The sequence below is a fragment of the Gouania willdenowi genome, chromosome 7 (genome assembly GCF_900634775.1).
Source record: "Gouania willdenowi chromosome 7, fGouWil2.1, whole genome shotgun sequence".
Lineage (NCBI taxonomy): Eukaryota > Metazoa > Chordata > Actinopteri > Blenniiformes > Gobiesocidae > Gouania > Gouania willdenowi.
Window position 1 is genome coordinate 26,382,252 of NC_041050.1, and position 25,254 is coordinate 26,407,505.

At 37.4% G+C, this 25,254-nt stretch overlaps 1 protein-coding gene across 2 annotated transcripts; it reads left to right on the forward strand.

Annotated features, from left to right (window-relative positions):
- The first annotated feature begins 709 nt into the window (after window positions 1-709).
- On the forward strand, window positions 710-11,065 carry slc66a1 (solute carrier family 66 member 1). 2 transcript variants are annotated; one of them, XM_028452431.1, is made up of 8 exons: window positions 710-846; window positions 1,371-1,564; window positions 5,016-5,145; window positions 5,869-5,956; window positions 6,301-6,455; window positions 8,481-8,573; window positions 8,708-8,893; window positions 10,410-11,065. In XM_028452431.1, exons 2-8 carry the CDS (start codon window positions 1,374-1,376, stop codon window positions 10,482-10,484), a joined length of 918 nt encoding a protein of 305 aa, XP_028308232.1. In that variant the 5' UTR covers window positions 710-846; window positions 1,371-1,373; the 3' UTR covers window positions 10,485-11,065. The 2 variants fall into 2 exon arrangements, with proteins under 2 accessions (XP_028308232.1, XP_028308231.1); XM_028452430.1 differs by lacking the exon at window positions 10,410-11,065 and having other exon boundaries at window positions 8,708-9,177.
- The last annotated feature ends 14,189 nt before the right edge of the window (window positions 11,066-25,254 follow it).

Consider the following 25,254-nt stretch of genomic DNA (forward strand, 5'->3'; position numbering starts at 1 on the left):
AATTAAAACAAACATCATAAATAACAATCCTAAAACTATAAAAGCAGCATAAAAATAAAGTCAAACTACTACCTGTAAAAATGGGCGGAGTAGAATACAAAACAATAAAATGAATAAGTGATTCGTTAAACGCTAAGTTGAACAGGTGGGTCTTGAGCCTGTTCTTAAAAATATGAACATTCTTTTCAGTCTTGAGGTGCTTGGACAGACAGTTCGACAGCCAGGGCCACAAAACTGGAATGATGGGGCCTTGGAAGGCTCATATGGTAAAAGCAGTTCTGACCGATAAGAAGGCCCAAGACCAGAAAGCAGGGCATTACAGGCTCGAGAGATAATGTGGATTTTTCTTGTCATTTCTTTATTTTCCTGTCATTTTGTGTGTTTTCTGAGTCTTTTGTTGTCTTTTTCCACATCGTTGTTTTGTGTATTTTTGTGATTTATTTATTTATTTATTTATTTATTTTTAAAAGGTCATTTTAGATTTTTTTGTTCATTTTGTGTATTTCTGTAGTTCTGTGTGTATTTGGAAGCATTTTGTGCATTTACTTTGGGGGCCGCACAAAATTAGAACAAGGGCCATCAGTTCACTGAAGTCCACATTATTCAACTTTTATTTTGAAGTCTGCTTAATTTGTTACGAGCACGAGCAACGGATCACGTGAATCGTCATCTGACGCAATCATTGCTCTGACCAATCACTGCACAGCTCGAGCAAGCAGTGGTTTTCTGACCAATGGGCTGCCGTGTAGGGGCTGTTGTTTATGAGCTACTTCCGTGTGGTCGCGGCTCAGTCTGAGACACTTTGCTGTTCTTCGGACACTTTCGGACTGTGTCGGACTCACAAAGGCAAGAAACCTTTAATTTGTCTTTATTCTCTGTTATTCACAATCTTTGTCTTCATTTTGCTGCTCATTTCTCAACGTTTTAGATACAAAGGCGTTTTTTTTGGCCTGTTTACGTTGCCTTTGTGTTGCAAAAAAGCTTCTTTTACTTTTACCTTGTTTCTCTTAGTGAAAACATTTTCGTAATACCATAAGTTTTTTTTTTTTTTAAATTAGAGTCAACCTTTAAATGGTATTATTTGTTGGTTTTTATTCTATTGTTTGTGTGTAATTGTTAAATGTTCTTAACTGTACTGTATGAAAGTAGGAAATATTTTAGATGTATTACCAACAAAGTAAAAGGTGGTTGTTGTTTTTTTTAAAGTGGCTTCATGTTTGCAGTGACCTTTGAACTTATTTGTGTTTGTTGATTTGTGTTGATTGTGTGTGAACCACATCCTTCCCCTATAGCTGGATATTTGTGCTTATGATGTGAAATCTAGCTTCCTTAGTGCTGATCATTATGTTTACTGAACATGTGTCCCACAGAATATGTGGAAGGACGGTGTTTTAACAAGGAACTCCTTAGGATGGACCACTGAGGGAGACTTTAACTCCTCGTGTCCCAATGGGACCTACTGGGTGTGGGAAGTCCTTAAGGAATGTGCCCAGGATGCCAGGGACATGGCCAGTGTGTACCTGGGCCTTCTGTCTATTCTCTGCTTCATGGTGTCCTCGCTTCCGTAAGTGCTTCATCCTTTAATATTCATGGGTTCTTAACCTTGGGTTCAGGACCCCATTTGGGGTCGTGAGACACTAGGAGGGGGTCGCCAGAGGCCTTCAAGAAACAAATGATATTTATTTAAACACATTTTTGCTTATTTTTACCCTTTTTTTGCTACTACAACAAACTTGCCAGAATTTAGCCTATTTTCTCAACCTTTTCTTGCCATGTTTTTGCTCCTTTTAATGCATTTTTGCTACATTGCTCCCATTTCTGCCCCTTTTCCATCAAATATTAATGGGCGTGGCTATTGATATGGAAACGTATCCATAAACTGCTTGTCTATTCATATGTAGCACCCCTCATTGGCCAGTTTAGATCACGTGATAGGTGCACCACATGCAGGGCTTTAAATTAACTTTTTAGATCACCAGCCAGCATGGCTAGTAGATTCTTAAAGTTACCAGTCAACCAGATTTTCCACCAGCCACATTCTTTCTCAGTGTAAATAAACTACATTATGAGTACCACGGAATAGATTTAAGCATTCATGTTTCTTTATATAGTTTTTATTTTAGTTGATTGCAGAAATACATTCAAATGGTAATAATATAAACATTTAATTTAAAAACAATGTTGTAACAATGTGTAATGTGGACCTTTGGGTGTGTCGGAGAAGTTAACTTTTTATAAGGTATAGTCACATAACTTAATAAACAAACCTAACTCAAATGAAAATTGGATCCCTGGAACACTGAAGTTAGAAAGAATAGAAGTAATCACTAATCAGTCTGTAGAGAAAAAATGTTTTACTAGCATGCATACTTAATGTAAACAAATCCCACTCCCCACAAACTGTATATAGTGCACATTTTAAAGGTGAACAAATGGTTGAATACCAGCCACTCATGACCTGATGTCCATTTAGTAATAAAACTCCTCAATTTCTTCTTCTTTTCAGATCCTCTTTCATCTTAATCTTTCCCTGTGTCGGCAGCAGCCTTCCTTTTGTTGTAGTTCAGGTTTTTCAACACCCTATAATAGGGCTGGGCGATATATCGAATATACTCGATATATCGCAGCTTGTAGTCTGTGCGGTGTTGAAAATGACCATACCGTTAAACTCGCGGACTTTTTTTTTTTTTTTTTTTTTTTTTTTTTAAATATCTTAGTGGCATTATGCACAAAAGGTGCACTTAAATTTAGTGTTGTTTTGAAATGTCATCTTAATGACAACATGCACAAAAGGGCACTATTTGTTTTAAAATATTGTAGTGGCATTATGTACAAAAAGTGCACTTTAATTTTGTGTTTTGAAATGCCATGTGAGTTGCATCCTGCACTAATGTCTTGTTTTGAAATGTCTCTGTGACAATTTTGCACAGAACGTGCACTTTCTGTTGACAATTTTATGTTTGAGCCACTCACTGTTTAATAAATACAGTTATGTCAACTTTGACTTAGTTGTGATATCCCCTTTTTTGCATGAAAGTTTAAAATTGGCATATATTAATGCAGTATGATCAAGAATGTTTTAATGTAGACATATAGAATCATCATACTGGTGTGATTTTGTGCATCAAAGTGTTAATTCAAGGGTAATGCAAAATATCGAGATATATATCGTGTATCGTGACATGGCCTAAAAATATCGCGGTATTTATAAAAGGCCATATCGCCCAGCCCTACCCTATAATTATCTTCACGTTTGTTTGTTTTTCCTAACTAATTTTACTACTTAATTTCAGATCCTTTTGTTTGTTTTCTAACGTAAGCACGTAGCCAATTGTTGAATGACACGTCATGACGTGTTCATGGGAAATGTTGGATTAGTAAAACAAACAGTGTTGCCAGATACACATTACGTTTTAAAGTCTAAACACAAACAAAAACCTACAAATTTCTTGGCAGTGGTGTTTGTTTCATTCTTCACCAGCCAAAATGGCTAGTAACGCTACAGTGTTACCTGCCAAAGTCAATTTTTACCCACATTTGGCGGGTGTTAATTTAAAGCCCTGACCAAGTGACTTAAAGTTTTATTTTAGCTCAAAATTGTTTTTAGCTACCCCGCTAGCCCTTTTATTTTAGCTCTAACCCAGGAAATACCCTGAAATGTTTGTTTTTGTATATGTGTTTTTAAAGGTAGGATTTGAACCCACAGAAACGGAAGGAAGAATACTTGAGTCAGGCGCCTTAGACTTAAACGTACCTATAGTTTCTGGGGCTATTGATTAGTTTCTGTATCAATAGACTTCCAGTTTTAATGCCTTTCCTGTAAATTTTTTCAGACCGACATTTTCGGCTTTTCTGCCACTTTTAGGCCAATATTGACACTTTGAACCCTGTCTGTTTTTGGCCACTTTAATTTGCAACTTTTAACCAATTTCTGGTGGTTTTGAAAATCCAATTTTACTACCTTTGAGCCAATTTTTGCTTATTTTTACACTTTTTTTGCAACTACACCAAACTTGCCATATTATAACCTATTTTCATCACTTTTTCAAGCCACATTTTTGCTCCTTTTAATGCATTTTTGCTACATTACTCCCATTTCTGCCACTTCCCCATCAAATTTAAATGCCTTTTCTGCACATTTTTTCCACTTTCAAGACATTTTCGATGCTTATAAAACCTTCCTTTCCACCTAATGTCGCATACTGTATGTTGACCAATTTTTGTCCCTTTTAACCTCTTTACACTATATACTTATTTTTGGCCACTTTTAACTACATTCATGATTTGTCATGCCCATTATTTGCCAATTTAAACTAATTGTTCCACTATTGACATTTTGAACCCTTTTTACCACTTTTTCTGTCTTTTTTTTTGGCCACTCTAATTTGTAACTTTTAATCATTTTCTGTGGTTTTTAAACTCCCATTTCACCACCATCTTTTTTTGTCACTTTTAACCCATTTTATTTCTGATTAAAACAAGAATTTACATCTTTAAGATGACTATATACTATGGCACAAATAATAATGAACTTCCTGGATAACAGTGGATATTATTCAGATAATTACATAAATGTGATTATCATTCATAGCACAGTTTTATGTTCAATTTCAAAAATCCATATCTCTCATCTTTGTCAAAACTTCAAAAATGTGTATCTCTCTCTCTCTGAATTCTCATGCTGAAATACATGCTTTTTGGAACCTTCTCACAGGTGGAACAAAATTAAAGTATGCGTAAATAACATGATAATCTTACTTAAATTTGAAATGAAAATGAACGTAAGCAACACAATGACATGTCTGTTCTTCGCAGAATAGAAAATTGTATCCCCAAATGACTGAGAAGTAAATGTTCAAATATCCTAGTCAGCTGTTCAAAGCACCTGCTATTAGCGAGCTTATGATTAATAACTTACCCTACATCAGCCTTGGGTATTCTCAGCAGCCTTTTGTCATTAATTGTGCTGTTCTTGTGTTTATTTGCTGATTGTGGGAGTTTTCTCCGTCTTGCAGGCAGTACTACAGCTCGTGCAAAACAGGGAACATGGACAGCGCCCTCTCCATTTGGTTCCTGCTGCTGTGGCTCGGGGGTGACTCCTGTAACTTGATAGGCTCCTTTTTGGCTGACCAGCTTCCACTTCAGGTGATTTATATCACTCAATCTGTGCATGTGTTTAATAGACAAACACCAATTATATTAATGGAATTTTTTTAGCCAAATGTGCAGACTAGGAGTGTGACGATATCTTGATATGGCGATATATCGCGATATTTTACCACACGACCGATTATCGATATGCTCCCGCTAAGTATCGATTTTTTTTTTTTTAGCTTTTTCTGCTTTTTCACCAAAATGTGCAGGTACGTCTTCACAGAAAATTTGTCACTGTTTGTTGAAGGAACCAATATATAATTTACTGGAATATTGCACTATAATGGTGTCACTGGTAAGAAAGACCCTATTTTTTGTTTACAGAAAGCACTATTGTAGATAGTTATTTGTTTACATTAGTATGTCTCTTATTTACAGAAATGTTTCACTAAAATAGTGTCACTGTTCATAGGACACTTTTTCAATTTATTGTCTTTCAGAGATATAAAATAAAAATTGTATTTTTTCACATAAACTTTTTTTTCTCGTTGTGTCATAGATTATCTTAGATTGATTTCTGATCAATATATCGATAATTGCAGTATCGTCATATCGTGAGATAATCGTTATCGTGAGCCCTTCTATCGTATCGTGAGGTTCCCACCCCGAGTGCAGACTATGTGTTTCCTTCTTCTGTCAACTTTTCCTCAAGTGAAATAGTTTATTTTAAGTGAGAGAATAAAACCGACTGTAATCGTTCTGCTTCTCACACAGAAATACACAGCGATCTACTACGTGATCGCTGACCTGCTGATGTTGGCCTTGTACATGTATTACAAGTTAAGGAACAGAGCAGCAGAAAGTGAGTGTTGGCTCTTTATTTAGTTTCTAGAGATGTATGTAAAGACTAATGTTCTTTAACTGATTTCTAAGTTCTAAGCTGTTCCCTCATTTCTGCCTGATAACTTGTCATAGTAGTTTTCATCTTATCTGATCACGTTTGTCTGACACCTTTGCCTTTTATCTTTCCTTAATGTGAGGAACAATAACCCCCTGCTTGTCCACAATAATAATCCCTTCATTATGTCAGTACGTCTTCATTTATTGACTGTTTCTTCGTCGTTGCTCTTTGACCCACTGCTTTGTTTGAGGAGATGACGTGAGAAGTTGATGTTCACCCCAGGTGTTATGCCTTTTTTTTCCCAGGACAGGGGGTTTTACATTTGGGGGCTGTGCTCTGCGTCCTGGGCATCACCACAGGTTTTGTGCAGCTCCCGAGCCAAGGCTCCCAACAGGAGGGGATGATGGGAGGAGTCAGGGGTCGCTCGTTGCTTTCAGTCTCAGCAAACAATGCCATCAAGGTGAGCAAAACGCATTTTAGCATCAATCAGTTCATAGCCCATCACAAGTTTTCCCACATGCATTCAGGTTTTTGTCACATCACATTGACCTGCTTATATCTGTTTAGTGTAGTTTAGTGTTTCTCAAATGGGGGTATGTGTACCCCTAGGGGTACGCAATGGCACCTCAGAGGGTTCCTGAATGAGAGAGAGGAAATTTTAATAAATAAAAACATTAAAAATATGGGGTTTTATGCTTATTTTTAGTAAAAAATGATAATCATACAGAATATTATCAGCAACTGACAAAACTACAACAAAAACACTCAAAATAAGAGAAAAATATACTGAATATGGAAAAGAATAGACAAACAACAATAAAATACACAAAATGACACCAGAAACACACATTACGAGAGAAAAATACTTTTACCATTTCCTGCAACAAAGACACACTAAATGAGAGAAAAATACACAACATCACAACAAAATACACAAAATTAACAGAGAAACATACAAAACGACACAATAAACAACAAACAATGCCAAAAACACACACTGATAGGGAATAATTTAAATACTACCAACAACACACAAAAATGACAACAAAAACGCACAAAATAAGAGAGAAATGCACTGATTAATAAAACAAACAGCAAAACAATGATTATAGAAATTATTTTGATTAGAATATGAACTGAACCCTCACTTCCTCTTCCCTGTTCCCTTCCCCCTCACCTAGGTGTAACACTGCCCTCTCTTTTTACATCTTCCCTATAATAAAGTGTTTCTTGCCCTTCCTTAGGGAGGGCTGGTGATGGTCACGATTATGCAATAAAATGAATGCATTTATTTAATTGCAAAACATGCATTTCTGTCTTAAAAAGATTGATCTTCTTGCAGTTTTGACCTTTGACAGCATGTGCAGACAAAGAAAAAATGAAAGTAGAAATAAAAAGAACATGAACTGAAAATACAAGGGTCAGTCTTTGTCCCACATCAGGAGGGAGATGACCAGAAATAGTAAAAACTATAGAAATAAATCTATTCAGGAGTCACTAAATACTGTTTCATTCCACCTATTTACAAAATGACATTCTTTAAAATGTGTTTTATCACTCATTCATTCAATCATTATGCTCTGTAGTTGTTTTTTCACGGAATGAAGTCTGACATAAGGGGGTACTTGCATTCAGAAATAAGAGAAAGGGTTACTAGAGCCAAAAATGTTTGAGAACCACTGGTCTAGTTTATACAGTTTCAAAAATTATAGTAATAATAATAATAATAATATTTTTTATTATACAGTGCTATGAGAAAGTATTTGCCCTCTTCCTGATTCCTGATTTGTATCTTTTTTGCATATTCATCATGCTTAGATGTTTCAGATCATTCAACTCATTTTAAAATCTGAGAAAGAAAACCCAAGTTAAATTATGATTTTATTTGTTCAGAGAAAATAAAATACAAACTTATTTGATATAATATGAAAAAGTAATTGCCTGCTGAACCTAATAACTATGGTGCCCCCAATGGCATAAATAACTGAAATCAAACACTGCGGAGGAATTTTAGCCACTCTTCTTCACAGAATAGATTTATTTGAGGATTTTCTAGCATAAACTGCCTGTTTAAGGTCACATCACAACATCTCATTTGGGTTTATGTCCATTTTTTGACTTTTTCACTTTAAAACCTTAATTATTATGATTTATTAGCCATTCAGAGATGGGTTTGCCGACATGTTTTGGGTCGATGACCTGCTGCATAAGCCTTGAGTGTTTGAGTTTTAAGGCATAAACTGATGGGCGGGACTTAATGGTAGACGGTAGAATTAATTGTTCCATTAATCACAGGAAGTGCTTGACTGTTGCTATCATGTTCTCAATGAACTTCTAAAAATGTACATTTTAGTCTCGTCGGTTCACAAAATATTTATCCAAAAGTTCACATTGGGTCACAGAGGTTTGGATTTTTTCCAAAATCATTATGCAGTACGTAATGAATAAATAATGTGTTTATGATGTTTTGTCTTTGTTCCTTCAGGCTTTCACTGAAAGAGAGATCATTGGTTTCTGCATCGGCTCCATTTCCTCGGTGCTCTACCTCTTTTCTAGACTTCCACAGATGTACACCAATGTAAGTATCAGCATTTATTATTATACAGTATACACTGGATTATACTTCAGGCTCATGCTAATGCTGTCACTGAACCTTCGTTGGTTTGTTTTACTCATTTTTTAAATTCCCCGCTTGATTTTGTCTCCACTCAGTTTAAGAGGAAATCCACAGAGGGAGTCTCCTACTTTCTGTTTGCACTGGTTATACTGGGAAACACTACGTACGGTCTGAGTGTGCTGCTGAAGGAGCCCGACAAGGACCAGGCTGAAGGCAGCTACCTGATCCATCACCTGCCCTGGCTCATCGGCAGCCTGGGAACTCTCACCTTCGACCTCATCGTATCCTTTGAAAGCAGAGCCGAGCTGCTGGGCCTCAGCTCTCTCCCACTTCACACACACACGCTACATTTTAGACAAGTAATTGCGGTCAGATCATCAGAGCTCTGTACACGCACATAACATCCAATAACAAAGCTCTAAATACTGGCAGGAGTGTGGGGGGCTCCAGGGATCACTTACAGTCAAAATATTTATTTTTTTAATTTTAATTCAATTTAATTTAATTTAATTGTTTTATTTATTTTACTCATTTATTTAGTTATTTTTTTTTTTTGTTTCCTTTTTTCCATTTTTTTCCTTTTTTCTCTTTTTTCTTCTTTCTCTTTTTTGTTTCTTCTTTTTTACTCTCTTTTTTCATTCATTCATTCATTTATTTTCAATAACAGAAAAAAGAAGTAGAAGAAGAGAAGAAAAAAACAAACATTCAAAAGATGTTAATGTGACCGTAGAATCTTACTAGTACGACTCGGGACACTTCACTAGTTTAGTATGCTTCTAATGTAAACTAGTAGAGTTGAACTATGGGTAATAACTAGGGATGTAACGATTAATCGTAAGGCAGTTAAAAATCGATTCATAGGTATCAAGGTTCACATCGATGCTGTGAAAATTGAATCGCAGTACTTTTTTTAACCAGCAGTCATGGCGGCGGGCGAAATCTGCTAATACTTTCTTTCTGGCCGCCTTCTACTCTTAAACATATTCATAAATGATTCATTACCCCTTTAGCACCAAAAGAATGTCTGTAATATTAAGTGAATATCTGTAAAAGTCACATTTTTCTATTAACTCTGTCTGCTAGCATAGCATCTCTTCTTCACTGCACTTAGCTGCATGCCAACCGAGCACTGGGTTAGCATCGCCCTCTGCTGGTTCAAACAAATATCTGACGCAAATATAGTGCAGACTGTTTTTGTTTTTTTTTTTAAGGTCCAATTGTTAAGTCACAAAATACATTTTCAGTTGCACTTTAAAAAAAAAAGAAAAAAAACTGTTATGCAGTTTTGTATTGTTTACTATGGAACCAGAATTTAAATGAATAGGCTTCTTCATTTGTATTATTCCTTTATTTATTTCATTCAAGATTTATTTTTAGTTAAATTGCATTGTTTGAATAGTTCATCAAGGGATTCTTTTGACAATGAAAAATAAAAGGAAAATAGTAGTATTTTCTAGTTTTTTCCCCCCCAAACAAATAAAGGAATATTTTTCAGTCATTTAAGTACAGTCCCATTTTGTAAAATGAATCGTGAGAGAATCGTATCGTGAACCCAGTATCGTAATTCGAATCGTATCGGGAGTTGAGTGAATCGTTACATCCCTAGTAATAACATCACATTCATGCTCTATAACAACTTTCCGTTCTCAACCACAGACACAGACTTTTCAAAATTCAATGATGATCTCTGTTTTGTGCACAATGAGCAGCATTTATGTTTGATATAAAAATCTACTGTTGAGCACTGTATTGTTCTTTTTCAGCGTTTTTATGCTTTTCCTGAGCAGGCCTGTTCAGATCTCCGTCCAGTTCATCATTTACCGCAAGTCACACGAGCAGACCAGCGAGACGACGCCACTAATCCGAGGCTGAAGCTGCACAGCGGGAACACGAGAGCAAGCAGCACCTCCTCTCAGTGCAGATCACAGATCAATTCCTTTATTTTATTGCCTTTGTTTTTTATGTTTACAAATGAATCTGATTCCATGCTTCAGAGGTACTGTATTTAAATGGTCGGAGCTTTTAATGTGAACTTTCTTAAAGGGACGGTTGCAGCGCTCAGGTGTCGGACATGTGCATGGACTGTCACAATGATGTTAGACAACGTGCGGATGTCAGACACACACACACAGAGTTCTGGGAAAGGCCTGTGATACTGAGAAAGCTGATGAACATGCTGCTCACACACACACACACACGTGTCACATCTTTGAGAAGTAATATTTGTCTTTAATGTATTTTTGATTGATTTGATCTCGTGCCATGATATCAGAAACTGTGTTTTACATTTTTAGTTTATACTTGGTTTTTATTTAATTGTGCACTGGTGATGAGTCACATCCAAGTAACCGCTGCTTTTATTTCCATATTTTATTCTCTTTAATTTGCACATTTTAAAGCAAAAGTTTTATATTTTGTATAAATGTGTACTTGATTGTATTCAGTGGGTCAGTGACCTTAAAATAAATGAATGATGGAATCATGAATTGTCAGTTTTATTGTTTTGTGTTGAATGATAATATGCGTTTATTAATGCCAATGGAAATGCTGGCTTCACTCAAAAAAACTTGTCATGAAAAAACAACTAATTAATGTTGACTTAGATTACTGTAATTAGATGTGATTAAAGTCCATCAAATTAATTGATCTCAGTAAACATTAACGTAAACTCATTTTTACAGTGGGTAAAAATGACCCATTCTCTTTCATTCTATTGATGTTTGGTTTTGAAAATGTTTAAATAAAGTTAAGCTTTTTTAAACCTTTTGGGGTTTGGGTGCAACACGGGTTCGAATCCCACCTTCAAGTCAAAGTGACCTTAAGTTTTTTAAACTAAATCCAATCACTTTTTTGGTGTGTAATTAAATCACTTTTACATTGTAATGCATTTTCTGTGAGAATAACTGGTTATTGTGAGATGCAAAGAGTTTATTAGCCCAGAAAAGTAAAGCTTATTGTTTAGAGGTTAACAGAAAAGAACACGATTTTTACATTAAGAAAAAAAGAGATGTGATAAAACCTAAAAACCTGTGGGAAAAACAAAAACACCAGTGTTTAGAGCTACATTTAACTGACTATTTCATATTTACACACAATAAAACTGCTCATACTGGAGGCCTGCTCTTCTATTCAAACCTGTAGAAAATACATCAGCCTTTATCTAAAATCTACAATACATATTCTGTTTTTATTGGATTTAAGTTCTTTTTAAGGGTCTTTTAATTTTTTTTGTTTTATTCAATTGTTGAATATTCAGGATAAAATGCATGTAACCAATTGGTTTATAATAAATAGGTCAGTTTTTCTAATACCTACTGAGTAATATCACTTGATCATTTCTTTTCTAACATTCCACAATACGAAATAAATACCGTAATAAAAGTATGTATGATTAGCACTGATATCGGAATCTGCCATGTTTCAGCCAGCAGGACACACCTACTTTCATTTTTTTTCCCCTTGTGGCTTAGGTTTTCCTTTCTTTCTTTTTTCCTGCACTCTGCTTGCTAATGTGTGAACTTTGACCCACAAATACACAATATTGTAACACAGTTTCATCTGTATTTTTACAGTTTCCTGTATTTTTGGAGCTATGTTGTACATTTTTTTCTCATTTCATGTTTTTTTTTGTATGTTTTTGCTTATTTTGGTTGTAATTTTGAGAATTTTTCAGTACTTTTGTATGTGGAGGCATTTTTTTTTGTCTTTTTTCCATTATCATTTTGTATATTGTTCTGTTATTTTTGTGTGTTTTTCTCGTAGTTTTATAAAACACACCACTATTGTGTTTGGGAGGGAATTCTGTGTATTTTTTGCTGTTTTGTACATTTATGTTGAGGACCACAGTTGTTCACAGTTGTCTGTTATACAATATTGTAACACTTACACTTACAATAACATGATAATGTCTATGGCTGTCATAACCCAACACATAGCCAGTGTGTCTCTACCTGTTGGCTACAATCATGTATTACAGAGAGTTTGCCTGAATGAATAGAGAATGGTTGAATAAAAGCTAATGTGTTTATTATAATGGGATAAAAGGGGGTTAACCTTTATTTTCAGGCAGTTATGTGAGTTTATATCAGGCGTGTTCAATTTAAGGACCTTGGGCTGAATCTGGCCTACCTCGGAATCCAATTACAAATGGCAGTGGCTATCCGTACGGTTGCTGTATCAATATTTATTTGGCCAGTTTAGGCCATGTAATAGGTCAGTCATTGGCCAGTTTAGGTCATGTGACTAACTAAATCTTACCCTAAACCCTAAACCTAAACCTAAGCCTAACCCTAAAAAATATTGCAATATTGGGTTATAACCTAACCCTAAACCTTAATCCTAATCCCTAACCCCTAAAAATATCTAATCTTCCTTTTATTTCAAAGATTCTTGAGAAAGTTGTGGCAGCTCAGCTCTGTGAATTTCTTCAAAACAACAGCCTGTTCGAGGACTTCCAGTCAGGTTTTAGAGCTCAACACAGCACAGAGACTGCTTTAGTTAAAGTAAATAATGATCTACTCTGGGCTTCAGATGAAGGACGACTCTCAGTGCTGGTTTTATTAGATCTTAGTGCAGCTTTTGACACTATAGATCACTATATTCTACTAGAGAGATTAGAGAAATTACTTGGAATCACAGGGACTGCCCTAAACTGGTTTAAGTCCTACCTATCTGATAGGTACCAGTTTGTACACGTGAATAATAAGTCTTCTGTGTACACTAAAGTAAGCTACGGGGTTCCTCAGGGCTCTGTGCTAGGTCCAATCCTCTTCTGTATCTATATGATCCCCCTTGGTAATGTTATGAGAAAATACTCTGTTAACTTCCACTGCTATGCTGATGATACCCAACTGTATGTATCAATGAAGCCAGGTGAGACAAATCAGCTATCTAAACTTGAGGCCTGTCTAAAGGACATTAGGGCCTGGATGGACCAAAATTTTCTTCTTCTCAACTCAGACAAGACTGAGGTCATTGTACTGGGCCCACGACACCTTAGAGAAACCTATGCTAGCCTAACTGCCCTAGATGGCATTACTCTGGCACAAAGCACAACTGTTAGAAACCTTGGGGTTCTATTTGATCAGGACTTATCCTTCAACTCTCACATAAAACAAACTTCAAGAACTGCCTTCTTTCATCTCCGTAACATTGCTAAAATCAGATCTATCCTGTCTCAGGGCGACGCCGAAAAACTAGTCCATGCTTTTGTTACCTCTAGACTGGATTATTGTAATTCTCTTTTAGCAGGCTGCCCGAGCAAGTCGCTTAAGACACTTCAGCTGGTTCAAAATGCTGCAGCACGTGTACTGACTAAAACTAGGAGAAGAGATCACATTACTCCTGTATTAGCCTCTCTGCATTGGCTTCCCATAAAATATAGAATAGAATTCAAGATTCTTCTTCTCACTTATAAAGCCCTAAATGGACAGGCACCAGTCTATCTCAAGGAGCTTGTAGTGCCATACAATCCCCCCAGAACACTACGCTCTCAAAATGCTGGACTACTCGTTGTTCCATTTGTCTCTAAAAGTAGTATAGGAGGAAGAGCTTTCAGTTATCAGGCCCCACTTCTCTGGAACCATCTACCAACCACGGTTCGGGGGGCAGACACCCTCTCTACCTTTAAGGTTAGGCTCAAAACATTCCTCTTTGATAAAGCTTTTAGTTAGGAACCAGCTCATAGCTCATAATTAAGATGCAATAGGCATAGACTGCCGGGGGGGGGGGTCTGGCATGCTCGGTTGGAGAGAGGTTGGAGAGGGCGTTAAGAGAGAGGTCATTTAGGTTAGAGAGGGACCGGAGAGGGTCCCATTCCTCTCTCTAACACTCCCTCTATGTCTGCTTCTTCCCTTGTGTGTTTGCTCCTGTACTCCTTCTGGCTTTTGGCTTGCAGGTCCGTGGGATCCTCAGTGTGGAGTTACAGAGACTCAGCGGCTCTGTCTCCACCCTTTTCTCTGCACACACCCAACACAGCATAACGTGGATGGCTGTTCATCATAGGAATGGGATCCACACAAGGTTCCTGCTGCTTAACAGAAGGTTTTCCTTGCCGCCATGATGAATTCATGTTGGGTGTGGGATACATATGTATGTGTATATACGTATATATGCATATGTGTGTATCCATAAAATGAAGAGTCCGTCCCTAAGACTGCTCTACTGTAAAGTGTCTTGAGATACCATTGGTTATGATTTGGCGCTATACAAATAAAGATTGATTGATTGATTGATTGATAAAACGCTACGTACTTGTACTTTGGTAACCATACCAAAAGCACCAGGGGTTGTCCGTATGGCAACCATACAAATAGACACTTTAATTTCAAATCTGAGTCATTGGACTAATCTGCATACTCCAGATTGTGTGTACTCTGATTCAATGTCCAAAGTTCAAACTGATAGAGGTCCAGCGTAAAGGGGGGTGAATGAAGTCCATTTAGGAGCTGTTTCCCTCTGCTGATGAGGTTTATGGTGACACTCTTTTATGTCTTTCCAAAATGACATAAAAATACACTAAATCATTCCCAAAAACACACAACTACAAATATACACAAAAAATGGTGGCACTTTATAAAGGGAAAACAAATACACACACAATGACCCGAGAAACAAATAAAACAAACACAAAAATACACAAAATGAACCCAAAACAAAAAAAGACGGCAAAAATAAACCCCGAAATACAAGACAACTACAAATATACACATAAATAACAGAAACACTCCAAAACCGCACAAAATGAGCAAGAAATGTACAAAGCGACAACAAACGCACACAATGACTCCAAAAACAAAACGCAATGACTCAAACACACAAAACAAACACAAAAATGCAGAAAATGAATTCAAAACCCAGAAACACAACTAAAATACACATAAAACAAACACAAAATGAGCAAAAAATATATAAAACAACAACAAACATACACAAAAATAACAGAGAAACACAAAATTACAATTAAAACACAAATGCATTGTTATTTCCCATATTAAAGATCAGATTGCTCATCTCTGGTGTAGTGTATGTGTGTGTGTGTGTGTGTGTGTTTTAGTTTTGCTTTTGTAAAACAGGACACATATTAAGCATGGCTTGGCTGCTGTTTATCTTGTGCTCTAAATATAGTTGTAGTTTCCTTCTAGAGAGAAAAAGAGATGAATGTCACTGTTCCTCTCCTCCCACGTGGTTTGGTGTCCAGTGGAGGTCGAGCTCTGCTCCTGCCCTCGTGTTCTCCCTCAGCGACCGTTGCAGCGCCTTGTGTTTGACCTGCTCCCAGGAGGCCTTCCAGCCACTCTTGTTTTTCTTCATTAACAGATTATCGCTGTCCTCTCAGCTGAGTAGCCAATGTTTTCCCAATCACACACACACACACGCTAATGGTCGAAAGCGCCCACCCACTAAGGAAGGCATGTAACAGAGATTGACTAAGTGTGTGGTTGTGAAACAGTGGCAGGATGGGAGTTGGAAGAGCCTCAGTGATAGGGTGAATCCATCCATCACTAGGAATGAACAAGAGCCTGTTTATAAACATCTTATACTGGGAATGTCTTAATGAGCCCAGTGCAGCTCCTCTAAGCGGTGAAGTGTTGGCTTTGTTCAAAACAACTTCTTCAGTCCCACTTAACACACACTTTAGCACATGTATGTCCAAAGTCTGGCCCGGACATGCAATTGACAATCGAACCGGGTTGTAAATCGATTGATATGGCCCTCAGTGTTTTGTACTTCTGAATAAGATAACTTTTAGTGTTACTTTCCTGTTCACATGTTTGAATATTGAAGTTAGGATAATATGTAACGTTGCACATGAACGGACAGTTAAACTTTTTTCCAGGCAGTCTTTTTCTTCATTTATTTTGTTTATGAAAGTGTCTATTCGTATGGTAGCCGTATGGACAAGCCCCAGTGGTGTTTATACGTTTACTGAAGTACACGTACGTAGCGTCTTAGGGTTAGGGGTTAGGTTTAGGTTATAACCCTATATCGTAATAATTTCTAGTGTTCGGGTTAGAGTTAGGTTTACGGTTAGGTTTAGACTTAGTCGTATAGCCTTTTCTTTCATTTTGAGGCGTTTGAATATTTTCCTCCTATTTTCATGCCTTACTATAGCCTTTCCTTCGTTTTGGGGCATTCAATTTTTTTTTTTTTTTACTTCTTTTTATGCCTTATTATAGCCTTTCGTTTTGTTTTCAGACGTTTTAATTTTTTCACCTGTTTTTATGCCTTATTATAGCCTTTCCTCCCAGTTGGGGCGTTTAAAAATGTTTCGCCCGTTTTTATGCTTTATTATTACCTTTCCTCCATTTTGAGGCATTTGAAATTTTTCCACCCGGTTTTATGCCTTACTGTAGCCTTACCTCCGTTTCGAGGTGTTTGAAATTTTTTCGCCCATGTTTATGTCTTACCATAGCCTTTCCTCCGTTTTGGAGCGTTTGCAACTTTCTCGACTTTTTTATGCCTTACTATAGGCGTTCCTCTGTTTTGCGGCGTTTAAATGTTTTTCGCCCGTGTTTATGCCTTACTATAGCCTTACCTCCGTTTTGGGGTGTTTAAAATTTTTTCGACTTCTTTTTTGCCTTACTATAGCCTTTTCTTTCATTTTGAGGCATTTGAACATTTTCCTCCCATTTTTACACCTTACTATAGCCTTTCCTCCGTTTTGGGGCGTTTAAACTTTTTTCGCCCGTTTTTATGCCTTACTATAGTCTTACCTCAGTTTTGAGGCGTTTAAAATTTTTTCGGCCGTTTTTATGCCTTACTATAACCTTACCTCTGTTTTGGGGTGTTAACATTTTTTTTGACTTTTTTATGCCTTACTATAGCCTTCTCTTTCGTTTTGAGGCGTTTGAATATTTTCCTCCTGTTTTTATGCCTTACTATGGCCTTTCCTCTGTTTTGGGGTGTTTGCAACTTTCTCGACTTTTTTATGCCTTTCCTCCGTTTTGGGGCGTTTAAACATTTTTCACCCGTTTTTATGCCTCATTATATTTTTCCTCCGTTTTGAGGCGTTTTAATTTTTTCACTTGTTTTTATGCCTTACTATAGCCTTACCTTCTTTTTGGGGCGTTTAAAATGTTTACGCCCGTTTTTATGCCTTACTATACTCTTTCCTCTGTTTTGAAGCGGTTAAATTTTTTCCGCCCGTTTTTCCGCCTTACTATAGCCATACCTCCGTTTTGGGGTGTTTAAACATTTTTCGCCCTTTTTTATGCCTTACCATTACCTTTTTTTCATTTTGGGGCGTTTAAAATTTTTCGCCTTTTTTATGCCTTAAATAGCCTTTCCTCCCAGTTGGGGTGTTTAAAATTTTTTCGCCCGTTTTTATGCCTCATTATTACCTTTACTCCATTTTGAGGCGTTTGAAAATTTCCCCCCGGTTTTATGCCTTACTATAGCCTTACCTCCGTTTCGAGGCGTTTGAAATTTTTTTGCCCGTTTATATGCCTTACCATAGCCTTCCTTCGTTTTGGGGCGTTTGCAACTTTCTTGACTTTTTTATGCCTTACTATAGCCTTACCTCCGTTTTGGGGCGTTTTAAAATTTTTCTATATTTTTGATGCCTTACGCCTTTCCTCCATTTTGAGGCATTTAAATTTTTTCTGCCTTTTTTATGCCTTATTATAGCCTTTCCTGGGGCGTTTCAAATTTTTTCGCCCAGTTTTATGCCTTACTATATCCTTACCTCCGTTTTGGGGTGTTTTAATTTTTTCACCCGTTTTTATGCCTTATCATAGCCTTTCCTCTGTTTTGGGGCATCTGCAACTTTCTCGACTTTTTTATGTCTTACTATAGCCTTACCTCCGTTTTGGGGTGTTTGAATATTTTCCTCCCGTTTTCATGCCTTACTATAGCCTTTCCTCTGTTTTGAGGCGGTTGAATTTTTTTCGCCTGTTTTTACTTCTTACTATAGCCTTTCCTCCGTTTTGGGGCGTTTTAAAATTTTTCTATTTTTTTTATGCCTTACTATAGCCTTTCCTCCATTTTGAGGCGTTTAAATTTTTTTTGCCTGTTTTATGTTTTATTATCGCATCTCCTGGGCGTTTGAATTTTTTCCGCCCGGTTTTATGCCTTACCATAGCCTTTCCTTCGTTTTGGGGCGTTTGCAACTTTCTTGACTTTTTTTAGCCTTACCTCTGTTTTGGGGTGTTTGAATATTTTCCTCTTGTTTTCATGCCTTACTATAGCCTTTCCTTCGTTTTGAGGCTTTTTAATTTTTTCACCCGTTTTTATGCCTTACCATAGCTTTTTCTCCATTTTGGGGCGTTTAAAATTTTTTCGCCCGTTTTTATGCCTTACTATAGCCTTTTCTCCGTTTTGGGGCGTTTAAAATTTTTCGCCTTTTTTATGCTTATTAAAGCCTTTCCTCCCAGTTGGGGTGTTAAAAATTTTTTCGCCCGTTTTTATGCTTCATTATTACCTTTACTCCATTTTGAGGCGTTTGAAAATTTCCCCCCCCGGTTTAATGCCTTACTATAGCCTTACCTCCGTTTCGAGGCGTTTGAAATTTTTTTGCCCACTTCTATGCCTTTTTTATGCCTTATTAAAGGCATAAAACTGGCCCAACTGGCCTTTCCTCCCAGTTGGGGTGTTTAAATTTTTTTCGCCCGTTTTTATGCCTCATTATTACCTTTACTCCATTTTGAGGCATTTGAAAATTTCCCCCTGGTTTTATGCCTTACTATATCCTTACCTCCGTTTCGAGGCGTTCCAAATTTTTTCGTTCGTTTTCATGCCTTACCATAGCCTTTTCTCCGTTTTGAGATGTTTAAAAAAATTTCGCCCGTTTTTATGCCTTACTATAACCTTACCTCTGTTTTGGGGTGTTAAATTTTTTTTTGACTTTTTTATGCCTTACTATAGCCTTTTCTTTCGTTTTGAGACGTTTGAATATTTTCCTCCTGTTTTTATGCCTTCCTATAGCCTTTCTTTTGTTTTGCGGCGTTTACATTGTTTTTGCCCGTTTTTCAATGCCTTACTATAGCCTTTCCTCTGTTTTGAGGCGGTTGAATTTTTCTCTCCTGTTTTTGCGCCTTATTATAGCAAATCCTCTGTTTTGGGGTCGGTTAAAAATTTTTCACCCGTTTTTACGCCTTATTATTTTTTTCCTCCATTTTGAGGCGTTTTAATTTTTTCACCTGTTTTTATGCCTTACTATAGCCTTACCTTCGTTTTGGGGTGTTTAAAGTTTTTTCGCCCGTTTTTACGCCTTACTATAGCCTTTTCTTCATTTTGAGGCGTTTTAAAATTTTTCAATATTTTTTATGCCTTTCTATAGCCTTTCCTCCATTTTGAGGCATTTAAATTTTTTTCGCCTTTTTTATGCCTCATTATTGCCTTTCCTGGGGCGTTTCAAATTTTTTCGCCCGTTTTTTTGCCTTGTTATAACCTTACCTCTGTTTTGGGGTGTTAAATTTTTTTTTGACTTTTTTATGCCTTACTATAGCCTTTTCTTTCGTTTTGAGGCGTTTGAATATTTTCCTCCCGTTTTTATGCCTTACGATAGCCTTTCCTCCGTTTTGGGGCGTTTGCAACTTTCTTGACTTTTTTATGCCTTACTATAGCCTTTCCTCCGTTTTGGGGTGTTTGAATATTTTCCTCCCGTTTTCATGCCTTATTAAAGCTCTTCCTCCCAGTTGGGGTGTTTAAATTTTTTTCGCCCGTTTTTATGCCTCATTATTACCTTTCCTCCATTTTGAGCTGTTTAAAAATTTCCCCCCGGTTTTATGCCTTACTATAGCCTTACCTCCGTTTCGAGGCATTTGAAAATGTTTTGCCCGTTTATATGCCTTACCATAGCCTTACCTTCGTTTTGGGGTGTTCCTCCCGTTTTCATGCCTAATGACCTAAATTGGCAAACGAGGGACACTGTGTACGGACAGAATGTCGGTATATTGATACGGCAACCATACGGATAACCACTGCCTTTATTTATTTAAGATGTATTTGTGTTATGTGAAGAAATGAGTAGTGTGCCATTTGAAATAAAAATGTTATAAAATGGTTTGTATTTGATGTTAATGGTTCAAAGAATTTCAGGGTGAATGTATGGCCCCCACTCTTTTACGCCTTGCCAAATCTGGCCCTCTTTGCTAAAAGTTTGGACACTTCTACTTTAGCAGCTTTTCATTGGATTGTGCTGACTAATGCTTCTTCCCTGCTTTGTGATGCATGTCTGTTGTCTGTTCTGCAAGAGTAGAAAGTTAAACAGACTTTTTGTCCATGGCTCGTCTCCTTTCCACAGTGACAGTGAACATCTGTCCAGACCAGATCAGGTTCCTCATCACCAATCTGTGTGTTGTTTGGTTTCGTGGTGGGTCGGGAGGGACCCAGTCCACAGACATTTGGGTGGGAAAAGATGTTTTAAAAAGGATTCTTCTGTGTTATGTATTTGAAGAGGACTTGTTTTTAAAGGAGGGTGTCATCAGAGGAGTACTGATATATCCTACTCAAGTAGAAGTACTGTTCCTTGTTTGAAATTGTACTCAAGTATAAGTAAGTCATACATAAAATACTCAAGTACAAGTAAAACATAGCTCAATTAAATAGTACTCAAGGTAAAAAGTTCCTTGTTACTTTATCCCCTTATGTTTATTTTTGGTAATAAAAATTGCCACAGTTCCCTTGCATACAGTAAACATTTCATGTATAAACTTAAAAATGAAGAGACCAAATCTTGCTCAATTGGAACTTAATTTATTTTCCTACACAGGCATCTGTATGAAATAAAAAGTTTGTCAAAATGTACAATTATTTTTTAAATAAAATAACATCAATGAATTCAATTCAAAATTTAAAAAAAATATCAGACTCTAAGTAGAGCTACTTTTATTAACTCTAAAACTGAGAAAATAACCATCTATTTTGGCGTGGTACATTACGTTTTATCTGATTGGTCGGCTCTGATGTGATGCATTTGATTGTCTGATCATTTCATTTTTTTGTAGTTTAACAATGTCCGATGATCATTAAAAAAAAAAATAAAATTACACAGTAACAGTTGGGTGTAGAAATGTAACAAATTACTTATTTTAAAACATACTTAAGTGCAAGAAAAATTACAGATATAGAAATATACTAAAAATTACACATAAAAGCAACTCAATTACAGTAAAATGAGTACTTGTAATAAGTTACTTTCAACTCTGGGTGTCATCACTCCTAGTCCTACTTCCAACAATAGTTAGCAGTAAATTTATACTCCTCTGCAAATAGTTTAAAGGGTGAAGGTGGGTCCTAAATCCAGACCACAAAGCACTCTCTCACATGTCCAACCTAAGGCGTGCTGACCTAATCTGACCCATCATAGCCCCCCAGTGCTGTAGTATTCACAGCAGGGGTGTCTATACGCAAAATGGATTTTCCTGGTGTTCACAAACACCAGAATCCATCTTATGCTTTTCCAGCCTTTGCCTTTCGAACCCGTACCGAACCGGTTCAAACCAATCATGAGGCAGTGTTGTGGTTTAGGGCGGGATATCTGGGTGTGACAAAGGCAGAAGCGCTGAAGCAAAACTGGTGCATGCGCAGTTGAGAGGAGAGTGACTAGCCGGGCTACCGCTATTAGCATAACTCTGAATCAAAATAGAAAGATGTCGACGCAGGAGGATGAACGTGTGGAAGATGCTATAAACTCAGTTTTAGAAGAATCCAGGATTTCCCTTTTGAAAGAGCAACAGCAAGAGGCACTATGTGCATTTTTGGACGGTAAAGACTAAAACAAATCATAGTAGACAAGCGCTTCACCCAATCAGCTTCAAGCATTCTGTTCATGTCCCTCCCTGGTTCCAAAATGATTTGCCAGACACAGACCCAGATCGATGTGGAGAACTGGAGTTAGAGGGAGGGCTACACGTCAATCTGGCTCTTGCCAGGTTAGTCAATACGTCAATTAACACCTCAATCACAGAGGCATTGGTTGTCGAGCAGCTTTAAGAGCCAATCCTGTATAGCTTGTAAATTACAGCACGAATAGTTACACAATTGCTCGTCTACACCCACCCAGTGCTGGCCTCTTTGGCGCCCTAGGTGAGATTTTCATTTGCCGCCCCTTATCTGGCATTCTGTTATATACCAAATAAACATGCTATTACATGGTGTAAAATGAACAGCATAAGGATATGATGTGACCGGACGGGACTCGTTTTTATGTTACATGTTCTTTCAGAAGTAAGCCAGCAGTCGAGCAACGGATGTGTTATTTTTAGCAGGTTGAACTAATTAAGTTAGCACGATACAGTCGCTGCCTCCTGATCATTCTACATAACACTACATGGTGTCAGAAGACGTCCAGGTACAGCTAAGTTCCCATCTCCAGAGTGTTTTAACTTCTCACGGCCTGAGCAGTGGCCGGAGTAACGCCAGCGCTTTCAACGCTACAGGATAGCAACAAAGCTAAACAAGGAGGATGGGGAGGTGTAGGTTTGCACGCTGCTCTACTCGCTCAGGAAAGAAGCTGACCAGGTATTTAAGACTTTCACCTTTTCGGAAGAGGATGAAGGGGATGAAGATGCTTATGAGACTGTTATAGCTAAACTTGATAACTACTTTGTGCCGAAAGTGAATACAATTGCCCGTTTCCATCAGCGCACACAAAGGCCAGAAGAGATGGCGTAGGAATACATTAGGAGCCTGCACAAACTAGCAAACATCTGTACATTTGTACATGTCAAAGATGAAAATATCTGTGACAGGTTAGTCGTCGGGATATTAGACAATGAGTTAATTGAAATGCCTGACTTGACACTCAATAAAGCTGTTGAGTTGGTGAGACAATCAGAGCAAGTGAAACAACACGTCAGTGAGCAAGGAGCCAATGCAAACTGTACACAAGTGAGTGAAGTGGCCCATAAGCATCCACCAAACAGAGAAACAGTGGCACAATAATGTCAAAGAGCGGTTTAAAGAAGCCAAAGTAAAACAAGTCACACATGTAAACAAAGGATGTAAATGTTCCAGATGTGGTCGTATGCACGCAGGGCCGGCCTTGCCGACAGGCAACACAGGCGGCCGCCTAGGGCGCTATCTGCTGGAGGGGCACCAAACTGCACCCCCCAATTTAAAAAAAAAATTATAATAATTGAAAAAATGTATAATACACGTGGAAGACACCCTTTACAATCACTGTACATGTTTTCTCTTAACTGAATACCAATATTAAAAATCTGTACCTATATCTGCTAATCTTCTGCCCATATATTTTTTTATTTGAATTGTTCTATTCATTAGACAAGTGGGAGGTTAAGTAGCTTTTTCATGGATGGCCAAATGAGGTTGTGTTTGAAGGTGAGACATCAGGGACATTTAGGTTTGTTGTGAACTGTGTAGTGATAACTATTGTGTTATTTTGGCTTTTAGCAAAGACACTGTAGGGAGTTAAACAGTTTGTTTGATTCCAGTTTGTTGTTCTCGATTCCAGGTTTTTGTCAGCCTTATCCTGATCTGCAGAAATATTTGAGGAACACACACACACCGACAGACAGAAATTCCTTGCTTTTATAGATTTGCTGAGAGTTGATTAATTTGTCTGCTGTCATTGATGTCGAACTTCACCACTATTATCATTAGGAACTATCTAAACTGGTAATTATAGAAGCTGATCTCTCTCTCTCACACGCACACATGCACACATGCACACACACACACACACACACACACACACACACACACACACAGTGTTGGAATATTGGAATGTTAAAACATTTGAACATTGGACTGATGACATCATCACTGTAGAGGTACAACCTAATTGATGACATCATCACTGTAGAGCTAGGACTGATGACATCATCACTGAGTTTGTCGACTCAGGAGGTGGGGCGTGGGGGTGGGGCTTCCAAAGAAATCAGACATTGCACACTCTTGAACCAAGCAGCAGCCATGTTGAAACTCTCAGGTCAGTCTGGTCCTGATTTGCAGAGATATTTGAGGAACACACAGACAGACAGACAGAGTTTCCTTGCTTTTATAGAGAGATGTGTTTTAAATATCAGCGAGCAATGGACACTGTCAAGGGTGATTTTCCCTCTTTTAAAGTGACTTATTTGAACCTGCTGGTTTGTCTGACTTTGAATGAACACTAAATTTTGACATTAAGCCTTTTTTGTTCACTGTTTTATCTCGGTGTTAAATTCTCTTACACTGACATTAATTCACATTTAAATAAAAACTCATACTCTGCACTGTTATGAATGCTTTTTATTGTGTGATTTTCTTGCCGGCGGGAGTAAAGCCAATTTGGCGCCCCCTGGATGTATGGAGCCTTTAGCATTTGCCAGTATTGCCTATATAACAGGCCGGCCCTGCACCTCCCAAATGTGAGGCCACCTTTGATTTAGAATTATTATAGAAGAGATTGGCAACTTTTATCACAGCGGGGGTCACAAAACTATGATTGTCTGATCCAAGGGTCACATGTCAACATTCATGTCAGCATTTGGAAAAGTTAGTTTTAAGCATTAATGCAGGAACGATTCAAGGTTTCTGTGTATTTTTGTTGTTGTTTTGAAATATTTTCTGGATTTTTAGTGTATCTTTGTACTCGTCTTGTGTGTTTTTGGTGTAATTTTGTGGATTTTTATTGTCGACTTCTGTAATTTTATCATTTTGTGTGTAATGAGTCATTTTGTGGATTTTTGCTGTCGTT

Bases quoted from the DNA above. Each gene is read 5' to 3' on its own strand.
- slc66a1 (XM_028452430.1), top strand. From the start codon at position 1,374: ATGTGGAAGGACGGTGTTTTAACAAGGAACTCCTTAGGATGGACCACT. The intron at 1,565-5,015 runs GTAAGTGCTTCA...TCCGTCTTGCAG, and splicing joins TTCATGGTGTCCTCGCTTCC to GCAGTACTACAGCTCGTGCA. The intron at 6,456-8,480 runs GTGAGCAAAACG...TTGTTCCTTCAG, and splicing joins CAGCAAACAATGCCATCAAG to GCTTTCACTGAAAGAGAGAT.